General features: G+C 36.2%; 1 protein-coding gene across 1 annotated transcript in view; it reads right to left on the reverse strand.

Annotated features, from left to right (window-relative positions):
* Positions 1–23,042, reverse strand: part of MAP4K5 (mitogen-activated protein kinase kinase kinase kinase 5) — a 104,110-nt gene that overhangs the window by 33,460 nt on the left and 47,608 nt on the right. The window contains exons 6-13 of the mRNA XM_023624899.2: positions 18,366–18,413; positions 18,235–18,277; positions 16,081–16,153; positions 13,414–13,545; positions 11,452–11,514; positions 9,606–9,687; positions 8,542–8,658; positions 3,777–3,855 (exon numbers count right to left, since the gene is read on the reverse strand). Of these exons, the coding sequence (XP_023480667.1) occupies positions 3,777–3,855; positions 8,542–8,658; positions 9,606–9,687; positions 11,452–11,514; positions 13,414–13,545; positions 16,081–16,153; positions 18,235–18,277; positions 18,366–18,413 (637 nt within the window). The remainder of the gene's footprint in view (positions 1–3,776; positions 3,856–8,541; positions 8,659–9,605; positions 9,688–11,451; positions 11,515–13,413; positions 13,546–16,080; positions 16,154–18,234; positions 18,278–18,365; positions 18,414–23,042) is intronic.

The following is a 23,042-nucleotide window of genomic DNA, read 5'->3' on the forward strand; positions in this document are numbered from 1 at the left end:
TGGAGACAGTGATTATCATATTTTAATATGCAAATTAGTTCTTTATTTTCTTAACTACCTTTTTCCCTCCCGGCTCTTTCTTTTTTTTACCAGTTGAAGGTTTTGAATTGTTGACAGACACTTTACCTCTCAATTATGATACCTGTAGAGGCCCTATTCTTAATATTGCTCTTTGCAGCCTTAGTCAGTCCTTGGTAAGAGTCCAATACCTGGCTAAAATTTACTTGCGAGTCAGCTAAAATCACATAATTAAACTGACTTTTGGGCTGTACTCACTTTCTTTGTGGATACCTCTCATCTTCCTTTGGTGCCAATTCATTGTAATCAGTTGGTTTCCTAGGTAATTGGACTCAACCACTAAGTGACTTTTGATGACAAAAAATAAAAAAAGGTAATCTAGCTGATACACCCATATCTGGAATGGACAGAGAAAATAATCTGCCTTGCCATTCATCAGGCTGGGAGGACAGACACAATCCAAATGCAAAGTCAACAAGAAACAATGCTTCTCCCAAGGACATGCTGCGTATATAAAGTATCACATGGTGACCCCTCTCTGAATTACCTTTCTTACTGAGAAACACCATTCTCTAAAATCATAGACTGTCAGAAACTTGGCTGTATGAAATCAGACTCATTAGAACGAACCATTCATTTTTGCCCAGAAGACATAAGTCACTGACAGAGAGAAGCAGCCTCAATTTCCTACTTAGACACAGAGCTTCAAATAAAGTGGTTTCTGAATACAATATTTCAAGTTTCCAAGGAAAGAGCCCTCTGGGTCTATCTTTACTGTACACACCTGATGTTGACCCTTTCATTCACATCCTACTCTGATTTAAGTTGTCACTTAAATTTCACTTGAACTCTACTCTTTCCAAAACCCGCTCACTCTTCTCTTCTTTTGTTTTATGAGATGTTTCAGAGTTCTTCAGGAACGTGCTCTCCCTCAAAATTAATAAACCTGACTTTGTTGGACTACACATTTGTCCCTGGTGGTCTCAGCTAGGCCAGGATCATAATAATTATTAATGTCCACTGTAAAGACATTGTAAGAATGCTTATAGTAGTCATAATAGCCAAAAACTGGAAACAAACCAAATGCCCATCAACCAAAGAATGGATAAATTGTGTTATAACCACACAATAAAATATCACATTACAATGAACTATTGCTACACATGAGATGAATGATTCTCATAGACATAATGTTGAGCAAAAAAAAAAAACCAGGCAAAGAGGGTGCGTCTTGTATGATCCCATTTATCTGAAGGTCAAGATCAGGTCAAAGCCAGTCTACAGTGACAGAGATCAGAACAGTGACTGGCCTGGACAGTGCGAGGGCAGGGGGATGCAGGAAGACGGATGGGTACTGATTATGAAGGAGCACGACGGAGCCTTCAGAGATTCTGATAATGTTCTGCATCTTGATCCGGGTGGTAGTTTGATGAGTGTATACATATTAAAAATTCATTGTGCAGTACACTTAAGCATTTTATTATATGTAGCTTACCAGCTCAACTAAAAAAAAACTGAAACAAAAAACTAAGAATAGAACTAACTAGGTGTGTATAAAATCTATTAAACAAACAAACAAAAACAAAGGTATAAAACATTCCTGATAGACACAAAAGGAGATGTGAGAAAATTTAAAGATAAATCACCAATAAAATGACCTTCAACGCTACCATTTTCCGTCTGGTGCTTGAAGCACACAGAGCTCACTCCCTGAAGAAGTTAGTGTTCTCTGATGAAAGAACTGAGTCTTGAACCTATCTCTGAAAAAGCCCATTTTGGTTAAGACGGAGTATCAAAGATGTCAACTCTCTCAAAGTTAATATATAAATTTATGAGATCTCAGTAAAAAAACAGAACTTTTTTTAACTAGATAAGCTGATTCTTAAGTTTACGTGAGGAAAAACAATAGCCAAATATCATAACAAAAAAGAAGAGCAACAAGGTATGTATGTTGGAGGGGGCAGGATGAGGATTCATCCTAACAGATTTTAGCAGGTATTACAAAGACATAATAATCACAAGTATGCTACTAGCACATGACCAGGCATATTAATACAGCAGAACAGAATTTCCAGAAAGTCCTAAAATATATGTGGTTATTTATTACATAATAAAGGTGGTATATCAAACCCATTAGTGAAAATTTGGTTTTTAATAAATAGTATTAAGACAAATGGGTAGTCATTTAGAAAGAAACTGAAGCTGAATCCATACTTCATACATTTTACCACATAAATTCTATCTTATATCAAAGATTTAAATATTAAAAAAATGAAATTGTAAAAATACAAGAAGAAATAATAGGAAGATTCTTTTATAACCTTAAAATCAGGAAGGCCTTGCTAAATATAACACAAACCCCAAAAGCTATACAAGAAAAGATAGATAAATTAGACTCCTTTAATTGAACACTACACAGCTGCATAAAATGAAGATAGCTTTATAATGGAATATCAACTTTGCTACTGTTCTGTCTGGTATCTGGAGCCCAGAGAGTTCTCTTGGGACATACAAGAAGACAGCATAAGAACATATCAGCAATCTGGGACTAACAAAGAGATGAGATCTTGAATTTCTGGTTTAACTATGCCAAGGCCTGTCTGGAACAAGTGAAAAATAAGGGAAGGACATCCTACTCTTCATCGACCTACATTTCCAAAGCTGCATCCAGAAAGTTGGAAACATCTGGGTTCAAGAAAACTCAGATTTAAACAAAATGCTCATCTGCAGTAATTCTAATTAGCCTAAATATTTAATAAATTATCTCCCTCCATTACAGTTTATAATTTTTACTTATCTTTTATTTTACTGTAAACTACTTTAAATCTCTTTTGAAACAAATATGCATTTAAGTCAACATATCCATACCTAAACTTCTTTGCAAATTGGTTTTTCTAAATTAAAGTGGCTAAAATGACAAATATTGTTGATACAAAATTTTTATCTGTCAATGATTAATTTATTGTATAACAATAAATTTCCTCTTTTAAATATGCATTTTAGAAAAGATTCATCTTAGTATTGAGCTGACTAAAAAAATTAAAAACAATCCGAATGTCCAACAATAGGGAACTATTCAACTATAATATATCAACTCAGTGAAACAGGATGCAACCCTTAAACATAATGGCTATCAAGACTAAGACAAGTACAGTCATAGCTGCATAATGATGTGTCAGTCAATAATGGACCACATACATGATGGTGGTCCCCTAAGATTGGTACCATACAGCCTAGATGTGTGGGAGGCTCTAACATCTATGTTTGTCTAAGTCAGTCTGCGATGTTCACACGACAAAATCACCTAATAATACATTTCTCAGAATGTGTCCTCATCGTTAAGCAATGCATGACTGCATATGGAAACTACTTCTGAGTATTAAGTAAAATTTTATGTATAAATTCAGCCATCTAAAAAGATATATATGGAAAGACATGAAGGAAACTCAGCAAAATATTATCTGTGGGTTGGCACTGGGCGATAAGGTTATGGGCAAAGTTAATTTTCTATTTTTTCCTCTTGTAAATTTTCTGCAATAGACATATATTAACTTTATAATTAGAAAATAAAACCTATTTAATTATAAACCAAGGGAATTCTATTATAAACCAGAAAACAACCTGTTTTAGAGGTATTCTGATATGTTAAAGAATGTAGCCTCAGTTCGTTTGAGATTTTGTTATTCTAAAAAAAGCCACAAGAACACCCAGCTCAACCCTCCAAAACCACCAATTGAAAATGAATACAAAACACATACAATTTATTTCTGAAGCTGTCCGCTCAGCTCTGGCATTCCTGTTTGTAGATCTAATGGTATGACGAATGATTGCATGGGGCTGTGAATACAAGCACAATACACACACTTTAAAAATTTCAGTGATAAAGTTAAAAGTCAAACTTTCTCTTTTTAATTAAATGATCATTTACTGACAAACACAACTACCTACTAATAAAATAAATTACAGAAGTTCTTCAGGACAGACGGTAATCTGACCTGGGGCTGGGAGGACAAGGGGACACTGGACATGAAGCCAGTAGGAAAAGCACTCTAGACAGCAGAAAGAATAGGAACAAAGTAATGCAAGAAGAAAAGGACACTGTGGAGTGTTTTGGGGAACCAGAGTTGGTTGTTATCTGGCTGCAATGAAGATTAAGTGAAGAGATGAAAAAGCCAGAAAAACAGACTGGAGATGAGCCAGAGCATGAAGGCTTGGAATGTCAGGTTAGGGCTCTCAATTTTATTTTCCTGGCAAAGGAATGTTTTGGAGATTTTACAGAAAGGGACTGGCACCTTATCCCTAAGAGTAATCAATAAGTGTGTAAGAGGCTATGGAGGGGAGAAATACTGGATGCAGGGAGACTGAGTAGCAAAACTGTAGTAAATCAAGTGAGAAGCTTACAAGTTCCACCATTTTGTATAAGCTCCTGATCCTTTGAAATTATGCCTTCAGCTCAACCCCTATCTGCCAAATTTCTGATGACTCACTCTCATTCCCTGATGACTCTGACAGTGGCTCATATGTTTTTTCTCTACTTCAAGACCCACCGTCATACCAAGGGACTTCAAAAGCCCATCGTCCTGGACTTCGGTTTTCTGACTTCACCTCTGAAGACGCTCTCCCGCACCTCCATGCAGTCTCTGCTCCTAAGACCACGTCCTGGACCCTGTCATCAGCTCTGAGACAGAATCCACACTACTCCAAACTCCTCATCCTTGGAGCTTACTCTCTGACTCGCTCCCATTACGCTGCTTTAATGTTCACACTGGAATCCCAAGCCTACCAATCCGTTACTTTCTCACTCTCCGTCAGCATTTCTCTTATCTTCACTTTTCTTCCCATCCAGTTTTTATCTGGCGGTCCATAATTTCAAGCTATCTCTTGCCAATGTCCTAAATTCCCTTTGTCCTACTGTTCTTCAGTACACTGGCATGCCAAAATGACAACCCTGGATGAATTAAACTAGCTGCCCTCGTGTTTACAATGGGGTACCAATCACCACTGGAGAAAATTACACAGCAGAACACAATGAAAATTCATCTCACCCGAGGCTTCAGCTTTGCCCACGAACACTTCTCTAGTCATTAACTCATCTCTTTTCCTCTATTACTATTTCACACCTTCTCCACATTCTTCAAACCCACCCACTTTTATTCACACTTTCAGGAGATGACCTTGCCACTTACTTCACAGAGAAAACAAATCATCAAACGGAAGATAACTTCTAGCTACACTCTCAACTATGCCCCTCTCTGATGCAAGAGAAGAAGTGTTTTTTTTTTTAATCTAAGATCAAGTTCCTCCTCATAATCTAGATCCCAGCCTCTCCTTCCTTCTCAGGGCTGTGCCTATTCATCTTGCTTCTTTAGAATCTTCTATCTACTGGATCATTTTCATAGGCATTTAATCCTGTTCAAACTTTTTTACTCCACATACAAATCAATCATTCCCCTGTCAACTCATTTTTCTCTAGCTACTGCTCTATCCCACCCATTGCTTTCACAACTAAATTTCATCAGTGACTTACTAATCTTTCAAACTACTTCAATCTAGCTTCACCTCTACTATTTGAAAATTATCCTTTTAAAGTAATCAAACACCACCACCTAAATCCAAAGACTCCTAAATTTAACTCCTAGGCACTATCCTCATTGAAAACTTCCTTCCTTCTCTTAATGTTCTTTATCAATCTTTTGCCGTTTCTCTTAGCCTACCTGATTACTAAATTTTGGGAGAAACCTCAGGATGCTGTCCTAGGCCCTCTTCTTATCTCATCCTACATGCCACCCTTGGGTGATCACATTTACTCCTTAAGGCATAACTACATCTATATGTAATGACACTCACATTCATACTTCTAGTCCAAACTTTTCTCCCCAAGCTACAACCACCTAACTCCTTATGCGGCTTCGCCATTTGGAAGTCTTGTGCTACATCAAAATTACTATATACAAAACTGAACTCATCTTTCTTCCCAAATCTGATTTTACTCTATAGTGTTCCTATCTCAATAAATGGCACTTTTATATTCACCCAGCAGTTCAAGCCAAAACCTGGGAGTAATCCTTTCCTCACTCCCACTCTTACGTCTTCTCTGACACATTAATATGTATATCATATAATTCTTGAATTAGTCTACTTTCCTCCATCCTTGTTCTACCATGTTAGTCTGAAACATCACTGTCTCTATCCTGGATGACTTCAATAGCCTCTTAATTGGCTTTAAGGAATGACAGCACCACTCTAAGGTCACAGAGAGCTTTAAAAAATGCATGTCAGATTATGTCACTCCTTCACACATTCATGGCTTCTACTGCCCTCAAGCTAAAGCCCAAAATTGTTAATGTGGTTTGAAATGGCTATTCTAGCTCTGTAATCTCATCGTCCACCACCTCCCTCCTTGTTTCCTGCTCTCACAGGCTACTTTTCCTTTAGTTCCTCAAGAACACCACCTTCTCTCTTGTCACCAGGCTTTCAAACACGCTATTAATTCCCTCTGCTCAGAACACTTCTGTCTGCTCTCTTCCTCCAATTCTGATGTACCCTTCAGGTGTTCAGCTTACATATCACTCCAACAGTGAGTCCTTTCCCATCCCTGTAACATGCCTCCGCAGCACACTATATTTCCTCCCATTCCATAAGAGTTATGACTCTCCTAACTTATTGGTGGGGATTTCTGAATTTCCTTTGAGGCCATACCGTAAGTTCTCTGAAGGCCGGGATAATACCAATCTCATACACTACTGTGTCCCCAACTGCCTAGCACAAGATTTTGCATTTCAAGGACTGAAAAGTATGGTGATATCATTAAACAGAAAGAGAGAACTCAGAAGGCAGAGTGGATTTGGGAGGCCCCGCAAAGTGGTGTGGGAATAAAAGAGGAGTTTGGTTATTTACATAACCAGTGAAAGACTAATTGGGGAATCCAGGAATATCCAATTCTACATTTAAGCCACAGAATTTTAATAATTTTTGAATTTAAGGAATTAAATCTTATTATTATTAAAATTCTGCAAATTATGGTTTAAGTAGAAAAATCTATGTATGGCAGGTTTACTTAATATTTTCAATTGAAGTTCATTTAACATTCAACAAAATATTCACTGGGTACCTAATGCATAACAAGACTATGCTATATACTGGGCAATTACTAGTTTTCAAACATTGTTTAATGACTATTTTTATTAAATACACACAGAAATGATGGTGTATTAACTAAGAGAGCAGGCTCTGGAGTCAGTTTGCCTGGATCCAAATCCTGGTTCCACTACTGACTAGCCACACAATCTTGGGCACATTACTTCTATTCTTTCTCCTTCGTTTCCTCATTTGTAAAATGGGGATGGTAATAGTACCAATTGCAAAGGATTGTTTTGAGTATTAGATGAGTTAACATGGAAATTATCTGGCCTAATACTTGGTATATAATAACTACCCAATGAGTGTTATCAGTTATCATGATATTTATATGGTATAACTTAAAACTTAAGAACATGAAGTAGAAAATTTCCTTCAATAAATAACGACACACAAAGTCGAGTTCTACAGACTTGCCAGAAGTGGAGCTAGATATATAAAGGGAAATAAAGTCAAAAAGAGAAATGAAGAGACAGATTCAGAGAAACCCAGAAATAAAAAGGAATCATAAAAGGAGAGGAAGAGATACTTGTGAAAAAACACAGTTGTGTTACAGATAGGCATAAATATGTACCTGCCAAAGGGCAGGAAGTCCCTGGCTCCTACTTTATAAGTTGTGTTGTTAAATATAATATATTCAAAATAATTCTACCATATTTTCAGAAAAGGCAAGCATAATTAGAAATAGCTCTCTACATGTAATTATATAAGAAATAATAGTTCTGAACAAGTATTAGAAAGAATAAAATTTCTATGTGAACCTCAAGTTAATTTTTAAAAATTATCCATATTCTGTCAATGATATATATAATAGAGAAACTACAAAAATGATCAACTGGATTTCTAGGGAGTCTCTTTTGTGAAAAATATGTACATGTTCTTTGGCTAAATTTTTGTTCTCTTACTCCAAAGCAATGTTCCTAAAACCTTTATTTCTTTGGAAACAGATGTCCTTTCTCTTTAGGGAAAGATCAAACTCCTCACTGCAGAAGCCGAGGTCTAGGGAGAAGGGAAAGCACCGCTGGGAGGAGGAAGGGGCAGATCTGATTCTAATCTCAGCTACTTCTTAGCAACTTTAGATAAACCAACTAAGAAAATAAAATGGTACAGTGTGAAGAAGAATAGCAATCTTAGTTCTTTGCAGAGAACTACAAAGACGTCTGCAAAAAACTAGGATTGAAGAAAGTGTCAACCAATTATGTTATATATATCATCACAATTTTTTAACAGTATCAACTTGTAACTATATGCAGAATAAGTTTACTTTACATTGCTAATTAATCTTTGTAGCTAAATCTGTTTTAACTAACTTAAAAGAGTGGATTAGAAAGCAAATCTAAGGCCATATTAAACATTTATTTCAAATATAGACTGAATGCCCCTTACCTCGAAGTCATCGTCATCTCCTTCAGTATAATGTGCATGGTCATCTGGATTGTTCACTTTGTCCAACAGCTCAACTGCCAGGGCCCTAGAGAGACCTGGCTGCCCTACAAAAGTGTGCTACGTCAAAGCAAACAAACAAGACAAAGCTTCGTGAGTATGCTTTTACCTCTACAGCTTATCAAAATGTTATCTGTGCTTTTCCACTCAGTAACTATCAGAGACAAGCCTATGGGAGCCCAGTAATCCACAGAAGTTAGAGAATGCATTAGTAAAAATGTTAGTCAGAGAATCCACAATCGTATATCATAAAACTAAAGAACCTTTGCAAGGTAAATTTATAACGTGAATAATTTTCCTATGTGAAGTTATCTAATCTATCTATATTAGGTTTTAAAACTACAACCTTGGCTCTAACGACAACATTCATTACCCACATCATTAGACTGATATGCAAATAAATACTGTGGGACAGTCCATATTACAGGAAGAAAAAAGCATGTGTATTCCTCATTTGCATACATTTCATTCAGTAAAATTATGTTAATGTACAGACATTAAGTTTTATGACATTTAAATTAAGCTTTCTTAGTTGCTGTAATCAGTGACGTTTTCTAATATGAAAGTATTTTACAAACACATATACACACAGAGCATTTTATAAATTTATATAAGAAACCAAGAAAAATAATTAATTATAGATGATAGCAACGTTTTCAAGAGTTTCTCTAAGGCAGGGCTGGCAAGCCACAACCTATGGGCAAAATCTGGTGTGCTGCCTCTTTGTAAATCCATTTGGCTGGGTGTTAAAGCCACACCCACTCGTGTGCACTGCTCCGGCTGCTGTCGTGCACTGAACGACGGCAAAATGAGCAGCTGTGACAGAGACTGTACGGCCCACAGAGCCTAAAATATTTACTATCTGGCTCTTCACAGAAAGTTTGCTGAGCCCTGCTGTAAGAGATCGCTAACATTTTTATATTAAAAAACCAGAATACTCCTGTTCTAGGGATATGCCTAAAGACGGCCTGGCTAGAGAAAATCCCCCCATAATGTCAGTGACTTACAGTCAGAAGTCTTTCAGCGGTTGGTCTTTTTTTGGGGTTTTTGGTTAGTGCTATTTTGACAAAATTATGGAATGTTGATGACCTTCAAATAAAAAGAGACATGTACAAAAATATTTCACTAATATTAGTTTTTTGGTGTTACTAAATAAATTAACTTATGAGCAGTTAGAAAGTCTGAAACACATGATCTTTTTCTTAGGCCTCTTAGCTCTATATATGCCAAAAAACTAAACCCAAAGCATGGTATATTCCTTGAAAACATGTGTCAGTTCCATCCCTTAAGTAAAATGCAATTAGTTAATAGAATAGTAATATCTAACCTCTAAAAAATACACTAAAAACTAGAAATGGGTAGCTGTGTCATTTATAGGATTTATAATATTGTGTTCTAGGTATCACTTAGGAATCAAGATGACTTTTCTTGTTGCCTCATCACCACAGTACGTGAATGTATCCCTGTACCAAAAGAGATGGATGGCACGGAGGCAGGGTGGGTGACGTAAGAGATTGTTTAAACCCTTAAAAGGTCACTGAATTTCTTAGGAACAAGGGCAAAAAAGAGAGAGCAATTTTAGCAACCAGAAGAGTTTTCCTGCCACCTGCATTGATGAAGTGGGGAAAGGAAGAAGGCACAAATTAAAGGAATCGTATTTTGAATATTAATTAATGGCAAAGATGGGTATTTACACCATTGCCAAGATTCCACTGGAGGAGGGATTGAGCAAGAACCAAAGAGACAAAATAGCCTTAGTCATTACCAATGGCAGCAAACACAGTGCAGTTCTCTGCATAGAAATCAAACTGCTGCATGACATCTGGTGACTCACGGTGGGAACACACGAAGTCAGATAGTACCTGAGACTGGCAAAGTCTCCAATGACAAAGACTGTGCTAGAAACTGCCTGTGGATTCAGCCTTAGAGCTAAGAGGCATTCATTTCTGAACAAATGTTGTCACTCCTGCCATGAACCCCTTCAGTCCCAGCTGCTTAGGACCTTAGGGTAATGAGGAAGAGGAGGGAATCTGCGTCAAGACAAAGTGCACAGCTGGCAGTGGGGCATAAACTCCTTCACTTCCACAGTGACTTGCCTTTCATGGCTCGCATCACCCCCGGAAGGCCTGGCTCCTAAGTAACACTATGCATGGTAGGCTAACAAGACACGGAACCGTGGTTTAGAACCTGTTTTGGGGACGGGCCTCTTAGAATCTGAAATGAGATATTAATTGCCTCCCCAGAAAAATGAATATACATATGGAATTTGGGGGCCCATGGACCCCCCCCAAGAGATCCATGTAATCTAGATGAAGAATTCCTGAATTGCAGGGCTTGAAACTTTTATTCGCATAGTTTCTTTTATTAAATGTATAGGAAGATATAACCAGAAAAGGAATTTTCAATTTTTATCATCCAATTGAAGATGTCCTTATGGACTGTAAGAACAGGCAAATTGCTTTACTTTGTATGAAAAAGAAGTACAGGGCAAAAATATGAGTCTTCAAAATCTTAATGTATTCGTTTCAAATCCTTTCCTCACAACACCTCTCACCCAAGCTGCCAAAGCACTAAGAAAATGATCAGAGTTCCATGAGAGCAGTAGATGATACAAATGTTTCACCCTGGCACAGATTTCCTTCTATTCCTTGTTACTCTAGGTTCCTAAGCAACTAGAACTGACCAGAAAATAACCCTAATCCTTGCCACAGCTCTGCAAGTAAAGTAGATGTACAACTTCAGGTAAACTGTAATGGCTCAGGGCTTCAGTTTTATCATCTATAAAACAAGGGAACTGAACCTGTGTCCCTCTCAACTGTAAAATTCTATAAATCTATATATTTTTTAACTCACCATTTTGTTTTGTCCTTTAGTTTTGGAGGCTGAAAGTTACTTTTTGACATTAAGAAGAGGGCCCTGAAATAAAAATTTTAGTTAAAGAGCAATACCAAAATACTTTTATTCCTACATCTAATAATCAGAATGAAGATTCTGTAATGAATTTATACAAGATTACTATACATGTAGGCAGTGATGAAAACTGGTATAGAATATGGAAATTAAATTTTTCATATTTTGGATAGCCTATAGAAAATTTCTCCTGGCTATAGAGAGGATTTTAAATTTCAAACGAGCTCTTATTCACAAGGCAAAGCTGCCGAATGTTACAGAAGGGTTTCATTACCATATGGTTACATGTGTAACTAATACTGTATCTTAGGCTCATTTCTATATAGTTACATATCGTTCTGTAACACATAGACATGATGTGTTACTCTAACACAGGGTTGTATGTTTAACCAAAGATTAACTTCTACAATTATTCTGAGTGTACCGGCAAATTATATTCCCTTCCTAGTGTGTCTCCTTTTCTGGACAATAATCTCCCACATTCTCTCATTATGAATAATACAGAAGTCAACCTGCAAGAAGACTTACTTTCTCTATGAATTCACCTTTGACCCATTTTTTACGGACTATGGGGGACAAGGATGGAGGATTTAAGAAGGAAGTTCTAAAATGCTCTATTTCAGTATTTCCTACTAAACCCCTTCCGGGTTTCTAAGGAAACTCCTTGTCTTTTTTTAATACCAAAGATATTCTCTCCTTTTAAAATTAAATGATTTATCAAGAAAGGAAAATGGAAAAAGAAAAAAAGTCTATATTCCTGTCACCCTAAGAAATTATTTTAAATTTTCTGCTTTCTTTTTAGTCTTTATCTTAATGCTAACCAATTACTACATTATTATATCAGGTAATATCGTGTTCTGCTTTTTTCACTAACAATCAATTTTCCATGTTGCTTTGGTTTATACATACGTAACAGCTGCCCTTAACTGCTAAGAAATTTGCTTAACAATTCACCAACTATTGGACACTTAGATATTTTTCCCTGTTATTCTGAAAAGTATAATTCTTAGCTTTGCATTATCTTGGATTATTTCCTAAATACAATTTTTCAGGTAGTGGAATCACTGAAACATTTGTATTGCCCACAAACAAACAACATCTAATTATTTTCCTAAAGGTCTGTACTTGTTGGCATTCCAGCTAAAAGTAGATATCTTTTAACTTATATATCTTGAGTTACTTGTGAGGTCAAAGAGCTTTCCACGTTTCTTTAGTATCTGGTACTGCTTATAAATGATCCATCTTTTGCCTATAGAGTCTCTAAGTGAGTTCTTTATGTAATTTATAATAATCTGCTATCTATCATATATTGGGAGAACACTTTCCCCCCTGTGGGCTTTCTTTTTAACTCTATACTATTTACTTTAAAAGTTTAAATTTTAGCCTAATTTATCTTTTCCTTCAAAATATCAAAAACTCTTTCAAAGGCCCTCAAATATTTTTTTCTGGGAGACAATATGCCCTAAAACGTAAATAATAATTATACTAAGCAGAGGTACTTCTTCATTATCCCTAGACAAAGTAAAAAGAAGCAAAATCAAATGAGAATAGAAAAAATCTCATCTGCACTGTGATTTGTTTATAATTTTACTTAGGACAAAAAGGAAACAAGTTCAACTGAAGGAAGAATGAACGTAAAGACTTAAAGAATACTTTTCAAAATTATAACTGCTGTGTCTTAGTATGATTATTAAGGGATATTTTTTTCATGGTAAAGCTTCAGACAATGTAGATGATTCACTCCCTGTTGTCTTAGGATTTTAGGTGAGATTAGCCCTAAACCCTTCATAACATTTTTACTATTTTGACATTCTTGAAAATGAGCTTGGAATACCCAAGTTATCAGTATTTCCCCGTCCCTGAAGGCTTTGTTAGTAAGTGCATAATTGTAAAGAGTGAGAACACCTCATTGGATGGAGATCAAACATCGGCGGCTGGAGTTCTCCAAGCTCAATGGCTGTGATTCCTACAGCCCAGATGTCACAGAGTTGGTTGTAGCCACCATTCTTTTCCACTGCTGCAACTTCTGGGGCCATCCTAGAAGGAATCAGTGAATATAACAGTTTATTTTCAAAAAATGATAAGAAATCTGCGACTTTTTGTTATACTCACTAGACTTCTTGGAGGGAAGAGGCTGAGAGGCATTTACCAGGAAAAGAAACTTTACTAGGAAAGACTTAAAAAGACCACATACATACACAAACACACACTCTCTTAAAATTCATTATTTAAAAATCTTGAATCCTCTCCTCTGAATACTGGTGCTCTGAGAAAAAATTGTGTTGTCTTCCTTTAGTTTCTGTTTTGTGAATCTTGTTATATGACATGGGAAAAGAAAAAGAACACCTAAATCCTGATGAAGGCCAGAGAAAAGTGTCCAAAGGAGATGAGACTTACAGAATGAATTAGCAGGGAGCTGAGAGGGTGGGAGCTGGACAGGGTGTCAGAGGAAAACAGCGCAAATGTAGGGAGAGAGGGAGCAGCACAGAGCAGCTGGAGAGGGGACAGGACAGTTTCGCCTATGATCTACAGACTGAGCTGGGTCCATAACCTACTTGTTACCAGTCTGTGATAAGTACAGAAATTGACAGCAAGCATTTACTCCAGTCCAAATACATGACTGTTTTTTAGTAATTCATTTTAAACTTACTTTACAAAAGTATCAGTCTGTGATGGACAGGAAATTTTAAAAAATTGGGTGTTCACCACAGATAGTTAGAGAGGGTCGAGAAAGTACTTGGAGAAGGAACCTCAGAGGTCGGGCTGGACAGTGAACGGCCTACTGATTCTATGAGGAAGTTTAGACTTTACTGTGGAAATGATTTAATTATGGGCTACACTTGATCTAAAACTAATGGCAACATGAAGGATGGTGTGAGATGAGGCGAAACCAGAGTCAGAGTCAGGTGGGTGAGTCAGAGGACTATGTCAAAAATACAAGGGAAAGAAGATAAAGGACTTTTTGAAGGCAGTGGCAGACGGGGCAGAAAAAAGGGGGTTGACTGAAGAGACTGGTGTGAGTACAAATGCTCGTGGATATTATCAAACAGCTACTTAATATATGTAAGAATGAAGGTCAATCGAGCAGCTGAGTTGGAGTTATCTGCTTGGCAGTCAGTGGTATGTAATGCCTACATCGGAAGGTATAAAGCATAGATGACACTGCTCAGGGGAAATTTTTTTTTTAATGTTTACTATTTTAAAATTAATTTATATTTATACTGAGTATCCACAAGGTAGAAGTTGCTTTTATATGGACTTAGGTTACAAAAAGTTATATAACACAATGGCTCTCAACCTAAGTGTGGTTAAGGACACAAAATACGTACATTAAAAACGTCAACGTGTAGACGTACATGCTAAATGCAAATACTGTAGACATAGTAACAGGAGTAAAGATAAGAAGATGATCACCATGGAGGAAGAGGACTGAAGGCAAGTTTCCCAGAGGAAAGAAGAGCTGGAACCCAGAGAAAGTATATGGGTTTCACCTCCCGTGCCCACTAGAATCAGTTGGTGGTGGCTAATTGGAGCACCAAGTTAGCACAGAAGATGGATATACTAGGGAGGGAATAAATGATACTTGCTATGGTCAGGGTACAAAAAGCTAATCATTTTGACTAGAGAAGCATGTTCACAGGGGAGGCCAGTCACAGAAAGAGACTGAGGAGGGAGACAGGCACGCAATGAAGGAAATTCTGTAGGTAATTTAACTCATTTATGTTTTCTTTTAACATTCATTTAAGCAATATTTATTGGGGCTTGCTTTTACCTTTGTTTAAGCTGGTGGACATACAGAAGTTTTAAATTATCATGCAGTTAAATCTATCAGTTGTTCCCTTTAATGTTTTATGCTTTTATGTCAACTCTTAAAGCAGACGGTCACTGATAGTTCTTTTGGTTTCACTTTTATATTTAACTATTTCCATATAAAATTTATTTTGGCATTAGGAATGAGGTATGGAGCTACTTTAAATTTCTTTCCAAATAACAAATTATCCAAACACTGCATATTAAAGAAACCAATCCTTCATACAAACTTTGAATGTCACCTTTTATAAGATTCACTAACTTATTTTACATATTAAGGTTTATTACTGGCTCTCTATTATATTTCAATTATCTGTCCTCATTAACGAAAGCAATGCTTTGGACAGATTATTGGGTCAGTAATTGTTAGGACAAATTAGGAGTAGAGTGGCTGGTGAAGATTAACAGTAGGATAGGATGTATGAGTTTTAACAACCAGAAAGTCCTAGATTAAAATAGAAGCAATGTTAAAAGAAAGAGTAACAAAATGACAGGAGATTATAATACTGCTCTTTCTTATGAAAATCTCATACCAGAGTCCTCTCACCACAACATCCCAGGCACAGCAGGAATTATTAGCAGTTTAACACAAGGAAAGCTGGATGGTGAAAGTGACAATCGAAGTTCCCTAACCCAATCAGAACCAGGACAGCATCAAGGAACACCCAAGCCTCCAGACTTTCAGTATTACCAACTATCAATGCTGACCACTAACCCTGAAGAAATAAAAATGCACAAAACCCAATTATACTAGTGTCTTACCAATAAGGGGTGCCAATGAAAGACTTTCTCTTTGCAATGGTAGCTGTTATTTTTGCAGCCACACCAAAGTCAGCTGGTAGGGAAAAAATTGAACAGAAAATTTTAGTTCTTTTCAATAAAACCATCACCATGTCTAAGTTTCACTCAGGCATGGCATTATTAATAATTCAGATAGTAACAATAGGGAGATGTATATAAAGTGAATACCTAAACCTCTTCTTGCTTGGTTCATAACATGCTCATTAAAAGAAAATAATTTATTGGCACTTCATTAAGAACAAAGTAAAATAATACTTTTATTACAAGCACACTGAAGTTAATCTGGAAAAAAAAGAGCAAAAAATAAAACACCCACCTGGCTTCTTTTTATTCTAACACAACTAGGTTCGTAGTTTGGTGCTATTTAAAAAAAGGTCCTTTTTTCTATGTATGAACTTTTAAATTTCTTACTGAGGTAACGTTGGTTTATAACATTGTACAAATTTCAGATGTACATCATTATATTTGTATGTCTGTGTAGACTACATGGTTTTCACCACCAAAAGTCTAGTTGCCATCTGTCACTGTACACATGTGCTCCTCTACCCATTTTGCACCCCCACCACAGCCTTCCCCTCTGGTAACCACCAATCTGGTCTCCATATCTACATATTTGTTTGTTTTTTTATCTTCCAAATATGAGTGAAATCATAGGGTATTTGTCTTTCTCTGACTCATCTCGATTAGCATAATAGCCTCAAGGTCCATCCAGGTTGTTGCAAATGGCAAGATTTCATCTTTTGCATGGTCGAGTGGTATTCCATTGTGTATATATATCTATGTTTAAACTTTTTTATTGTTGTTACACATGGTCATGAAAAACTAAATACATAGATAGTTCATTTTGTCATTTAACACACCAGGGAATGTTACTATTATTCTTTTTTTTTTTTTTCTGTATATAGGATTTCTTTTTAATTTTTATTTTTTTCGGATGGACATCATATTTCGAATTCTGTATACATTACATCATGTTCACCACCCGAACACTGATATAGTGCATCCCCTCACATGTGCCCCTAATCACCCCTTTTGCCCTCCCTCCTCCCCCCTCCCCCAATGGTAACCACCAGTCCAATCTCCAATGCTATGTGTGGTTTCTTTTTTTGTTGCTTTTATCTTCTACTTATAAGTGAGATCATATGGTATTTGACTTTCTCCCTCTGATTTATTTCACTCAGCATAATACCCTCAAGGTCCATCCATGTTGTCACAAATGGCAGGATTTCGTCATTTCTTACGGCTGAGTAGTAGTCCATCGTGCATAAATACCACATCTTCTTTATCCATTCGTCCCTTGATGGGCACCTAGGTTGCTTCCATGTCTTGGCTATTGTGTATAATGCCGCAATGAACATACGGGTGCAAGTATCTTTATGCCTTTGTGTTTTCAAGTTCTTTGGATAAATACCCAGAAGCGGAATAGCTGGATCATATGGTAGATCTATCCTTAATTTTCTGAGGATACTCCATACTGCTTTCCATAGTGGCTGCACCAGTTTGCACTGCCATGAGCAGTGAACAAGTGTTCCCTTCTCTCCACATCCTCTCCAACATTTGCTGTTTCCTGTCTTGTTAATTATAGCCATTCTGACCGGTATTCTTTTTTTTTGAGGAAGATTAGCCCTGAGCTAACATTGGCTGCCAATCCTCCTCTTTTTGCTGAGGAAGACTGGCCCTGAGCTAACATCCGTGCCCATCTTCCTCTACTTTATATATGGGACGCCTACACAGCATGGCTTGCCAAGTGGTGCCATGTCTGCACCTGGAATCTGAACCGGCGAACCCCAGGCCAGCCCTTAACTATTAATTTTGATGACTGAATAATGTTCTGTAAGTGGATTTATTACAGTTCAACAGTCTTTCTATTGCTAGACCTATGTGTGCATTTTTTTCTATTATAAACAATGTTATGATTACCACTTCTATTAATACTGATTTTTTATCTTTAAGGTTAATTTCCTTTAACAGAATCCCAGGAGTGAAATTACTGGGTCAAAAGATGAACATTATTGTGGCTCTTGATATGAATATTAAATTTATGCAATGTTAATTCTCACTTAAAATTATTAAATGTGTTTTTGGAAAACATTTGAGGAACTTGAAATAACATACCTAATTTTACATCACCATGATCTGTCAGTAAAATATTTGCACCCTAAAACAAAAAGACAAATACTATTAAATTAGCATCATAAAATTCCTTCCAATAAAATTATCAATCTAAACATATTAAATGAACTTACTTTGATATCTCTATGCATTTTGCCTTTAGTATGCAAATAGGCAAGACCCTGAAGTTAAAAAAAAAATATATGCATTAGCAAAACTGCAAATTTGATGCCTAAATTTTCTACTTAAATTCTTTACTGAAAAAGAAAAATTAGAATTTCTGTTTTTGGGGGGAAAAACCTAGATAAGTTATTTTTTACTGATTAATGTTTACTATAAGATTTTGAATTCATTTTAAAATTCAGAAATATTTCACTATTACACCATCACCACAATCAAGATAATGAACATATCCATCGCTCCCAAAAGTCCCTCCCCCACACAAACACTCGTCTTTCTGTCACAATAGGTCAGTTTTAAATTTTCTGGAGTTTTAAGTAAATGGAATCATAAAGCGTATTCTTTTTTGTCTGGCTTCTTTCATTCACAATAATTTGAGATTTCTTGTTAATGTGTATACCAATAGTTCATTCTTCTTTCTTACTGAAGAGTGCTCCATTGTACAGACATGTCAGCATTTATTTATCCATTCACCTGTTGGTGGACATTTGGGTTGTTGGGCTGATTACAGTTTTTGGCTATTAGAAATAAAGCTGCTATGAAGATTCATATACAAGTCTTTGTAGGATTATTTCTCTCTTGGATAATTATCTAGCAGTATAATGGCTGGTGGTATAAGTTTAAACTTTTAGGCAACTGCAAAACTGTTTTCCAAAGCAGCCATACCATTTTACACTGAAACCAGCCGTGTGTAAAAGTTCCAGTTAACCCACACGCTCACCGACCTTTCTAAGGTCAGTCTTTCTAATTTTAGCCATTCCAATTGGTCTGTAGTAGTATCTCATTATGATTTTAATACACAGTTTCCTAATAACTAATGATGTCGAGCATGTTTTCCATGTCCTTATTTGTCATCCATATATCTTCTCTGGTGAAGTGTCTGTTCAAATCTTTTGTCCATTTGTTTACTAGTTTGTTGTTTCCTTATTATTGAGTTTGAGAGTTCTTTATGTACTCTGGAAACAAGTCCTTGATCCGATATATAATTTGCAAATATCTTATTCTAGCCTGCAGCTTCTCTTTTCATTCTCTTAACAGTGTCTCTTGAAGAGCAGAAGTTTTTAATTTTGATGTAGTTGAATTTACCAAGTTTTTCTTTTATGGACCATGCTTTTTGTGTTATGTCTGAAAAACCTTTGCTTAACTCAAGATTGCAAAATTTTCTCCTATGTTTTCTTCTAGAAGTTCTAGTTTTAGGTTTTACATTTAGGTCTATGATTAATTTTGAGTTAATTTTTACAAACAGTATGAGTATGGCTCGAGGTTCATTTGTTTACATAAGGATATCCAATTATTCCAGTACAGTTTATTGAAAAGCCTATCCTTTCTCAACTGAATTGTCTTTTCACTTTGTCAAAACTCAGTAGCCCGTATGTGTGTGGATTTAGTTCTGGTCTTTCTATTCTGTCCCACTGAACTACTTATCTTTCCTAATGTCAATATCACTATGTTTTGATTAGTGTAGTTTTATAAGTCTTGAAGTTGCTACTACTGGCCCTCAGATTCTGTTCTTTTTTGAAGTTGTTTGACTATTCTAGGTCCTTTATATTTCCGTAGGAATTTCAGAATCAGCCTGTCAATTTCTATAGGGAAAAAAAGCTTCCTTAGATTTTGGTTGGGATTGCACTGAATCAACAGGTCAAGCTGGGGAGAAGCGACATCTTAACTGTATTGAGTCTTCTGATCCATGAATACCGCATAGTTCTCCATTTATTTAGGTCTTCTTTAGTTTCTCTCAGGAGTTTTGTAGTTTTCAGTACACAGGCGTTTATGCATCTTTCATCATACAAATCCCTAAGAATGTTATATTTTTTGTTATTATAAATGGGATTATTTTAACTTTTGATTGTCTGTTGCTAGTATATATAAATCCAATTGATTTTGTACATTGATCTTGAATCCTGCAACCTTTCTAGCCTCACTTATCAGTTCTAGTAGCTACTTCGTAGATTCTATTCCAGTTTTTACATACATGATTGTGTGGTCTGTGAGTAAACACAGTCATACTTCTTAATTTCTAATCTGGATGCCTTTTCTTTCTTTCTTTCCTTCTTTTTTAAAGATTGGCCCTGAGCTAACATCTGTTGCCAATCTTCTTTTTCTCCTTCTTCTCCCCCAAACCCTGCCCCAGTACATAATTGTATATTCTAGTTGTAGGTCCTTCTGGTTCTGCTGTGTGGGATGCTGCCTCAGCATGGCTTGATGAGTGGTGCCATGTCTGCACCCAAGATCTGAACGGGAGAAACCCTGGGCTGCTGAGGCGGAGCATGTGAACTTAACCACACGGCCACGGGGCCGGCCCCTCATTTGTTCTTTTTGCACTGGCTGAACCTCTAGCACAATGTTGAAAAGAAGTGGTGAGACCAGATATCCAGGCTTGTTTGACTGATCTTGGTGGGAAAGCATCTAGTCTTTTCCATTAAGTATGATTTAGCTGTAGGTTTTTCATAGTTGCTCTGTATCAGGTTGAATAAATTCCTTTCTAGTCCCAGTATGCTTGGAAGTTTTACCAGGAATGAATGTTGCATTTTGCTAAGTGCTTTTTCTGTGTCTGTTTAGATGTTCATGTGTTTTTTCTCTTTTTGTTTGCGAATATGGTCAGTTACTTGAAATGACTTTAGAAGTTAAATCAACATTGCATTCTAGCATAAACCCCACTTGTTTATGATGTATTATCTTTTTGTATACTGTTGGATTACCTTTGCTAATCTTTTATTTTCCTTTTTAATTTTTGCATCTACGTTTATGAAGGGTATTAGTCTATAGTTAGTTCTCTTCTAATACTGTCTGATTTTGGTTTCAGAGAAATGCTGACCCATAAAATCATTTGGGAGGTATTCTCTACTCTTCAATTTTCTAGAAGAGTTGTGTAGAATTGGCATTATTTTGTCCTTAAACGTCTGGTAGAATTTATCTATGCCATCATCTGGTTTGGAGTTTTCTTTGTGGGAATAGATATAGGATTATTTAGATGATGTCTAATTGAGCAAGCTTTTGTAGTTTGTGTCTCTCAAGGAAATTGTCCATTTTATCTAAGTTGTAGGCTTTATGGGCAAAAAGCTATTCATAATATTCCTTGGGTATTGAATATCCTTGTTATTCTTTTAATATTTGTAGATTCTGCCATAACATCCCCTCATTCATTCCTAATATTGGTAATTTGTGTCTTTTTATTTTTCCTGATCAATCTGGCTAGAAGTCTATCAATTTCATTGATCTTCTCAAAGAATCAGATTTCAGTTTCATTGATTTTTCTCATATTTTTCTGCTTTCTAGTTCATTGATTTCCACTCTGATCTTTATTATTTCCTTTCTCTGCTTACTCTGGGTTTAATTTGCTTATCTTTTTCTAGTTTCCTAAGGTGCAAATTGAGGATATTGATTTCACAGACCTTTTTTAAAGGTAAACATTTAGTTCTAATAAAGGTGTTCTATAAACTTCCCTCTAAATACTGCTTTAGCGGTATCCCAATTTTTTTTTTTAATTTTTTTGAGGTAGACTAGCCCTGAGCTAACATCTGCTGCCAATCCTTCTCTTTCTGCTGAGGAAGACTGGCCCTGAGCTAACATTCGTGCCCATCTTCCTCTACTTTATATATGGGACGCCTGCCACAGTATGGCTTGACAAGCAGTATGTAGGTCCGCACCCAGGATCCGAACTGGCGAACCCTGGGCCGCTGAAGTGGAGAATGCGAACTTAACTGCTGCACCACCAGGCCAGCCCTAGCATCCCAAATTTTGATGTGTTATGTTTTCATTTCATTTGGTTCAAAACACTTTTCAGTTTCTCTCTTGATTTCTTCTTTGACCCATGGGTTACTTAACAGTGTTATTTAATTTCCACATATTTGGAGATACTCCAGAAACATTGCTAATTGATTTCTAATTTAATTGCATTGTGGTCAGAGAACGTACTTTGTATAACTTAAGTCCTTTAAGTGTACTGAGATATACTTTATGTCCCAGAACATGGTCTATCTTGGTAAATGCTCTGTGGGCACCTGAAAAGCTCCTGTATCCCACTGATGTTGGACTAAAATGTCAGTTAGGTCAAGATGGTTGGTTGTATCATTCAAGTCTTCTATATTCTTGCTGATTTTCTCCATTTCTTCTGCAAAATTACAGTGAGAGGAATATAATTGTGCATTTGTCTATTTCTCCTTACAGTTCTATCAGTTTTTGCTCATATGTTTTGAAGTTCTGTTATTAGGGGCATAGACATTTAGGGTTATGTCTTTTGATGAAAAGATCTTCTTTAGTAAGAATCTTTGCTCTGAAGTCTACTTTTCGGATACTGATGGCCATTCTGGCTATCTTGTGAATAGTTAGTATGCTATATCTTTTTCTTTTCTTTTCTTTTTGACCTATTTGTGTCTTTATAAAAGCATATTTCTTATAGCCAGCTCTGGTTGGGTCTTGCTTTCTTCTAGTCTGACAATCTCTGCCTTTTAAAAAGAAATTTTATTTAATAAAAAATTATATATATTTAAAGTGTATATGATGATTTGATATACATATGCATAGTGAAATGATTACTAGAGTCAAGCTAGTTAATATATCATCTCCTCACATAGATACCATTTTTTTTTGTCATGAGAGCACCTGATATCTACTCTCTTAGCATATTTCCA

Source organism: Equus caballus, chromosome 1 (assembly GCF_041296265.1).
Source record: "Equus caballus isolate H_3958 breed thoroughbred chromosome 1, TB-T2T, whole genome shotgun sequence".
In the NCBI taxonomy this organism is placed as follows: domain Eukaryota; kingdom Metazoa; phylum Chordata; class Mammalia; order Perissodactyla; family Equidae; genus Equus; species Equus caballus.